Source organism: Mizuhopecten yessoensis, unplaced genomic scaffold (assembly GCF_002113885.1).
Source record: "Mizuhopecten yessoensis strain PY_sf001 unplaced genomic scaffold, ASM211388v2 scaffold10903, whole genome shotgun sequence".
NCBI lineage: Eukaryota > Metazoa > Mollusca > Bivalvia > Pectinida > Pectinidae > Mizuhopecten > Mizuhopecten yessoensis.
The window spans coordinates 265,481-273,944 of NW_018408779.1; the positions used below are offsets into that span (position 1 = coordinate 265,481).

Sequence of the window (8,464 nt, forward strand, 5' to 3'; positions counted from 1 at the left end):
ACAGACACGAAAAAGTAATCATTAAAATCAAAACAATCAAATACTTTAAGTACACCGCCCTATATAAGGCTATAGCTATAATGCTTTAATACAAATGTGTGATTGTAAATGAGGGGAAATAACTCTTCAAATCTTTGCACACAGCTAGCTCGAGGTCGCGGCTAAGCTAGTATCAATGGCCATTGAACGCTTCAGTAAGCCCAATCACCAGGAACAATAGCAAGCTTTTAAACTGATTTTGTGTCAGAGATAACATACACATATCTGGGTGCCATCTTGATGAGGTGTCATCGTAAAGTGAAACTTGAAACATTCATCGAACAAGCACCTGCTGAAAATCGCGTGTATGTTGTTTGGCAACAAGATCACGTGATACAGCTACTTTTCCAAGATGGCGACTTTCATTGAGAGAAGAAAGTTAAACAACAGGTAGGCCTAAGCTCGCATTCAATATCTTTAGTCTGGGGTCGTTTGGAGGAACACTTTAACGACAGACGGATAGTAATATGAGGCCAGTGATTGTATGTTTATTGACAGAATTCGGAGTAACTTACATTTGATAGTTTTGCTCGTGAAAGTCCATCAATCGGGACCTGTTGATCAATGAAATCTTATCAAATCTTACAATTACGCAATGTTTACACATGAGGAGATACTATCAGTCTTTTATTTAGTAAGGTTGATAATGTGTTAAATAGTTTCTATCGTGATGAATGTCTTATCTGTTTTATTAAGCGTTTAAACATTTGTTTTATCTAAATCGTATTTTGGTCGAGTTGTCCCCAGATGTATTAAATATGCATAATCAGATCACCTGTTGAAAGTAAGATATCTCGTCTCAATTATAACACCATCTTTATTAGTGCTGATATTTTTCTAGTCGTGTAACACATATGTATATTGAATGATAATAGATCATGTTCTATAAAGGATGTGCATTGTACATATTGTCCAATTCTCGCCTTCACTACACAAGACCTCGGCTAGACTACATTGTAGATGGGATATTTCTCTTTGGTTCAGCGGGAGAGCTTCCATCTGGAGTTTTGAGGGTCCTGGATTCGAATCACAGTCTAGCCATACATTTGTCCTCTCCTGTTATAGTTGCAGATATAGACCTGTTCCTCAGTAGTGCTGGTTGGTTATCATGTTTTAAACACAAGTTGGTTAAGTTTTAAATTTAAATAAGACAACACTGGCTCACAGAGTACTCCTTTAACACTGGTTGGCCTTTTTTCTATCGGATATGATTTTGCCGACTGCGACGACGCCTGTCAAAAGTATCTCGCTGTGTAAACCTTTAACACTGTTGGAGTAGCTTACAGAGGTGTCGTTTCGCCCTAAATCCTGTTTGAACCAGGTCATTTCGCGCTAACCCAGATAGCACACCGCCAATGGGCCTACGAAACTGTACCGTTGGCCCAACGTAGGCATACAACATTGGCCCAACAACTTTTTGTCTGTTGGCCCAACATTGGGCCACTGGTGGCAGAAAATTCTGTTGGCCCAATACTAAAATTGTACTCCTGTAACAACGCTCGAACACCCCTCCCCGTATATTTTACATTTCTGTCTGTTTAAAATACGGAGTTTAGCGATTGCGTTTTGTATTTCAATCAAACATGAGTTCCTTTCTCTGTAAATATGCAAATCAGGATCTGGAATTATCCAATGACGATTTTCATCACTCTACATGCCATTATGTCATGTCAAGACAATGCAACACGTACCCGCTTCAAATTTTTCCCGCTAAGCTGCATTCAGAACGAGGCTATACCGGATATCCGTTAGACTATGTTTGGATGATCAGTTTCCGACCGTGGGCCAACGGTGTCTTATTTGAACTAAGGTCTCTTTTAGCTTTTTTTGTTATAAGACTCGTTAGATTTGTACATGCAGGTCGATCAGATCTGCACATACAATGTACTATACGCGTATATCATGAAATTCTTTTCAACTTTTGCTTGTCAAATCAGGGACTAAGATCTAATTCTGTGGTGAATCATGACAATATTAAGCTTTTTTTGAATAATTGAAAACATTTCCAGTGATATTCATATGGTCGAACCAGATTTAGGGCGAAATGACCCGTATTGCAAACAGGATTTAGGGGCAAATGACCAAGACCCGGCTTACAGATCTGTGCCTTCGTTGTTATAATTTGAAAATTAACTCATGAGATTTAGAAAAACTTAATTATCAGCCATCAAAATTTCGGGGGCCCTTTTCTTCCTCATCCCCAATGAGTCCTAGCTAGAACGACTAAATGGTTGTACATATGACTAGTGTAATGGTGGTGTATTATCTCTGTGTGTTTGTTCCTCTTTCAAGATAAAAGGTGGTAGACTTTGTTAGTGGATATTTTAAGGTTTCCAGGTCTACTGTAATTTTGATAGACAATTTAATCTCTTTTACTCTATACTTACAAGGGTCGACACTAACACTAGTCCGCTAGTCCTGGACTAAAAAGTTAGTGTCTAACCCTGACTTTACAGATTACTTAATTTGAAATTAATTAGTTCTCTTATAAATTTCTAAATTCATAAATTCCGGGGTTTTATGCCTGACCCTCTGTTTCAACAGTAGATAAGACTATTTGGATTTCTAACTTTTAGGCCCCTAGCACTAGTGATGAGTCCTGGAAGGACAGTTAAAACAGCATACTGTATCTATTACATATGTACACAATTTTTAAGATTCACAGTATTATGTCTGACCCGTAACTTTGTTATTCTTTATTGGATTTTTATCAAACTTTAAAGGATTGTAGTCCGGCCATAATTTAAGAGTGGACCATGACCTTTACCCAAGGTCATATCCTCCAGTTCAATGTCATGGAGCATCAATATCTTCAGAACGGGTTCAGGTCATCATATTTAGCTACATGTATTTTTATGTTAAAGTGATTTAATATTTCAGTTGTCTTTTCTGTATGTGCATGAACAGCTCTTGGAATGGTACCATTCAGAGTCTCGGTTTAATTGTTGCTACATAATAAATCTTTTTTACAATCATCTCATCCATACATCTGTCTGTCTACTTGACACATTTTGAAGATATCAGTGTTCTGCAACCTAAAGTTATATACCTTATAAGTATGTCATGATGTATATCATATATATATTGCACCAGTTCAGCTGTGCCTTCTTTATTTTTAGTTAATTAAGCGTGAAGTACAAAAAGTTCCAATGAGCTCACAGGATGGTGCAGCTTCCCTTGCCCATCAATTTTTTTTTATACAATTTCCTTTGACCAACTTCTTCATAACAACAAATGGATATGTGTTCCTGATATTTGGCCTGTAGAAGTGTTGGTAAATGGATTATTCCGTTTGTTAAGATAAATGACCTTGAACAACATTGGTAAGAAAGTTTCCAACACCCATCTATAAAGCAATGATATTATTGATTTTTATCCTGTAGTGTAATTCTTGTGTTAGCCTGGTTGCTATATCAAGCTTTAGATTTGACCACAACCTTTATTAAAGGTCAAGGATGTGAGATGTGTTTGTGAACAGCATTAAATAATAGGTGAACAGGCTCATTGGGCCTCTTATATATATAAATTTCAGTTTGTAAACCCAGTCTAACTGTTAACCAACTCGGACACACACAAGCACCTGTGAAAGTATTTACAAGAACTGCTAATTTCTCCTGCTGCATGTAGTAAATATTTTTTTCTTTAATATGTTCAGTATTAGTAAAACAAATTCTCCTTTTGTTCATTACAACAGATTGCCTTAATTGACGCACTTCTGGTGACAAGCTACATGGTATATCCGCAGCGTAAGGCCCTGCCTGATAGGCCCTGGTAGATCACACTCCGATACTTCTCCGAGAGATCACACTCCGATACTTCTCGAGAGATCACACTCCGAGACTTCCCAGCAGTTACAATGAACTACGTGGGTAGTATCTCCATCCTGGATCGGGGCCATGCCCCCGCCCAGGCAATCATCGACAAAAATGCTCGGTCGCTGGCTCAACGAGTCGCTGACGAAACGAGGGAGGAACTGGAGAAGGTGATGAACCGAGTAGACAATGTAAGTGTTGACTGGGTAGACAGTGTAAGTGATGAACCGAGTAGACAATGTTAGGGATGAACCGGGTAGACAATGTAAGTGACTGAGTAGACAATGTAAGTAACTGAGTAGACAATGTAAGTGATGAATGGGTCGACAATGTAAGGGATGAACCGAGTAGACAATGTTAGGGATGAACTGAGTAGACAATGTAAGTAACTGAGTAGACAATGTAAGGGATGAACCGAGTATACAATGTAAGGGATGAACCGGGTAGACAATGGAAGTGATGAACCGAGTAGACAATGTAAGTAACCGGGTAGACAATGTAAGTAACCAGGTAGACAATGTAAGGGATGAACCAAGTATACAATGTAAGGGATGAACCGGGTAGACAATGTAAGTGATGAACAGAGTAGACAATGTAAGTGATGAACCGAGTAGACAATGTAAGTGATGACTGGGTAGACAATGTAAGCGATGAACCGAGTAGACAATGTAAGTGATGAACCGAGTATACAATGTGAGTAACCGGGTAGACAATGTAAGGGATGAACCGGGTAGACAATGTTAGGGATGAACCGGGTAGACAATGGAAGGAACCGGGTAGACAATGTAAGTAACCGGGTAAACAATGTAAGTAACCGGGTAGACAATGTAAGTGTTGACTGGGTAGACAATGTAAGGGATGAACCCAGTAGACAATGTAAGGGATGAACCGGGTAGACAATGGAAGTGTTGAACCGAGTATACAATGTTAGTAACCGAGTAGACAATGTAAGTGTTGAACCGAGTATACAATGTTAGTAACCGAGTAGACAATGTAAGTGTTGAACCGAGTAGACAATGTAAGTAACCGGGTCGACAATGTAAGTAACTGAGTAGACAATGTAAGTAACCGGGTAGACAAGGTAAGTAACCAGGTAGACAATGTAAGGGATGAACCGAGTAGACAATGTTGGGGATGAACCGGGTAGACAATGTAAGTAACCAGGTAGACAATGTAAGGGATGAACCAAGTAGACAATGTAAGGGATGAACCGAGTAGACAATGTAAGTAACCGGGTAGACAAGGTAAGTAACCAGGTAGACAATGTAAGGGATGAACCAAGTAGACAATGTAAGGGATGAACCGGGTAGACAATGTAAGTAACTGGGTAGACAATGTAAGTAACCGAGTAGACAATGTAAGTAACCGAGAAGACAATGTAAGTAACCGGGTAGACAATGTAAGAGTATACAATGTGAGTAACCGGGTAGACAATGTAAGGGATGAACCGGGTAGACAATGGAAGTGTTGAACCGAGTATACAATGTTAGTAACCGAGTAGACAATGTAAGTGTTGAACCGAGTATACAATGTAAGTAACCGAGTAGACAATGTAAGTGTTGAACCGAGTAGACAATGTAAGGGATGAACCGAGTAGACAATGTAAGGGATGAACCGAGTAGACAATCTAAGGGATGAACCAAGTAGACAATGTAAGTAACTGAGTAGACAATGTAAGGGATGAACCAAGTAGACAATGTAAGGGATGAACCGGGTAGACAACGTAAGTAACCAGGTAGACAATGTAAGTAACCGGGTAGACAATGTAAGGGATGAACCAGGTAGACAATGTAAGTAACCAGGTAGACAATGCAAGTAACCGAGTAGACAATGAAAGGTATGAACCAAGTAGACAATGTAAGTAACTGAGTAGACAATGTAAGTAACTGAGTAGACAATGTAAGTAACCGGGTAGACAATGTATGTGTTGAACCGAGTAGACAATGTAAGTAACCGGGTAGACAATGTAAGTGATGAACTGAGTAGACAATGTAAGTGTTGAACCGAGTAGACACTGTAAGGGATAAACCGGGTAGACAATGTAAGTAACCAGGTAGACAAGGGAAGTAACCGGGTAGACAATGTAAGTAACCAGGTAGAGAATGTAAGTAACCGGGAAGACAATGTAAGTAACCAGGTAGACAATGTAAGTAACCAGGTAGACAATGCAAGTAACCGAGTAGACAATGAAAGGTATGAACCAAGTAGACAATGTAAGTAACCGGGTAGACAATGTAAGTGTTGAACCGAGTAGACACTGTAAGGGATAAACCGGGTAGACAATGTAAGTAACCAGGTAGACAATGCAAGTAACCGAGTAGACAATGAAAGGTATGAACCAAGTAGACAATGTAAGTAACTGAGTAGACAATGTAAGGGATGAACCAAGTAGACAATGAAAGGGATGAACCGGGTAGACAATGTAAGTGATGAACTGAGTAAACAATGTAAGGGATGAACCGGGTAGACAATGGAAGTAACCAGGTAGACAATGTAAGTAACCGAGTAGACAATTTAAGGGATGAACCGAGTAGACAATGTAAGTAACCGGGTAGACAATGTATGTGTTGAACCGAGTAGACAATGTAAGTAACCGAGTAGACAATGTTAGGGATGAACCGGGTAGACAATGTAAGTAACCAGGCAGACAATGTAAGTAACCAGGTAGACAATGTAAGGGATGAACCAAGTATACAATGTAAGGGATGAACCGGGTAGACAATGGAAGTAACCAGGTAGACAATGTAAGTAACCGAGTAGACAATGTTAGTGTTGAACCGAGTAGACAATGTAAGGGATAAACCGGGTAGACAATGTAAGTAACCAGGTAGAAGGGATGAACCGGGTAGACAATGTAAGTGATGAACTGAGTAAACAATGTAAGGGATGAACCGGGTAGACAATGTTAGGGATGAACCGAGTAGACAATGTAAGTAACCGGGTAGACAATGTATGTGTTGAACCGAGTAGACAATGTAAGTAACCGGGTAGACAATGTAAGTAACCGGGTTGACAATGTAAGTGTTTTCATTTACTACTTTCACTTTGTCATGTCTCTTATTATCACATTGGTTTATATCACATTTCAGTTGATGTCATGTGTTCCTTGATAAAGTATATTTGTTATGTGTCCGTAAGAAGGGATAGGGTTTTTGATGGGTGGGGCCTCAATGATCATGAACATTATAACATGTAGTCCTTAGTTGCCAGCCCTTTTTCCCCTTTTCATGTCCCTTTTGTAAAACTTAAATGTGGCTAGGCTGGGGAGTGTAAATCCTGAGTGTGGCTATGCTGGGGAGTGTAAAACCTGAGTGTGGCTAGGCTGGGGAGTGTAAAACTTTAATGTGGCTAGGCTGGGGAGTGTAAAACTTTAGTGTGGCTAAGCTGGGGAGTGTAAAACTTTAGTGTGGCTAGGCTGGAGAGTGTAAAACTTTAGTGTGGCTAAGCTGGGGAGTGTAAAACTTTAGTGTGGCTAGGCTTGGGAGTGTAAAACCTGAGTGTGGCTAGGCTGGGGAGTATAAAACTTGAGTGTAGCTAGACTGGGGAGTGTAAAAATTGAGTGTGGCTAGGCTGGGAAATGTAAAACCTGAGTGTGGCTAGGCTGGGGAGTGTAAATCTTTAGTGTGGCTAGGCTGGGGAGTGTAAAACTTGAGTGTGGCTAGGCTGGGGAGTGTAAATTGCTAGTGTGGCTAGGCTTGGGAGTGTAAAACCTGAGTGTGGCTAGGCTTGGGAGTGTAAAACCTGAGTGTGGCTAGGCTGGGGAGTGTAAAACCTGAGTGTGGCTATGCTGGGGAGTGTAAAACTTGAGTGTGGCTACGCTGGGGAGTGTAAAACTTGAGTGTGGCTACGCTGGGAAATGTAAAACTTGAGTGTGGCTAGGCAGGGGATTGTAAAACTTAAGTGTGGCTAGGCTGGGGAGTGTAAAACTTAAATGTGGCTAGGCTGAGGAATATACAACTTGAGTGTGGCTAGGCTGGGGAGTGTAAAACTTGAGTGTGGTCTATGCTGGGAAATGTAAAACTTGAGTGTGGCTAGGCTGGGGATTGTAAAACTTGAGTGTGGCTAGGCTGGGGAGTGTAAAACTAAAGTGTGGCTAGGCTGAGGAGTGTACAACTTCTTGAGTGTGACTAGGCTGGGAAGTGTAAAACTTGAGTGTTGCTAGGCTGGGGAGTATAAAACTTGAGTGTGGCTATGCTCAGAAGTGTAAAACTTGAGTGTGGCTAGGCTGGGGGGTGTAAAACTTGAGTGTGGCTAGGCTGGGGAGTGTAAAACTTGAGTGTGTCTAGGCTGGGGAGTGTAAAACATGAGAGTGTCGTGGCTAAGGAGTGTAAAACTTGAGTGTTGGTTGGCTGGGGAGTGTAAAACCTGAGTGTGGCTAGGCTAGGGAGTGTAAAACCTGAGTGTGGCTAGGCTGGGGAGTGTAAAACCTGACTGGCTAGGCTGGGGAATGTAAAACTTAAGTGTGGCTAGGCTGGGGAGTGTAAAACTTGAGTGTGGCTAGGCTGGGGAATGTAAAACTTGAGTGTGGCTAGGCTGGGGAGTGTAAAACCTGAGTGTGGCTAGGCTGGGGAGTATAAAACTTGAGTGTAGCTAGACTGGGGATTGTAAAACTT

The 8,464-nt window shown here is 40.8% G+C and overlaps 1 protein-coding gene across 2 annotated transcripts in view; it reads left to right on the top strand.

The window, feature by feature from the left end:
- The first annotated feature begins 266 nt into the window (after positions 1-266).
- The window catches only part of LOC110463415 (microtubule-associated protein futsch-like), a 138,881-nt gene continuing 130,683 nt past the window's right edge, over positions 267-8,464 (top strand). The window contains exons 1-2 of one of the 2 annotated variants that reach the window (XM_021517995.1): positions 267-429; positions 3,734-4,042. In XM_021517995.1, coding sequence (XP_021373670.1) covers positions 3,896-4,042 — 147 coding nt within the window. In that variant the 5' untranslated portion in view covers positions 267-429; positions 3,734-3,895. The remainder of the gene's footprint in view (positions 430-3,733; positions 4,043-8,464) is intronic. The other variant, XM_021517996.1, reaches the window with a different exon arrangement.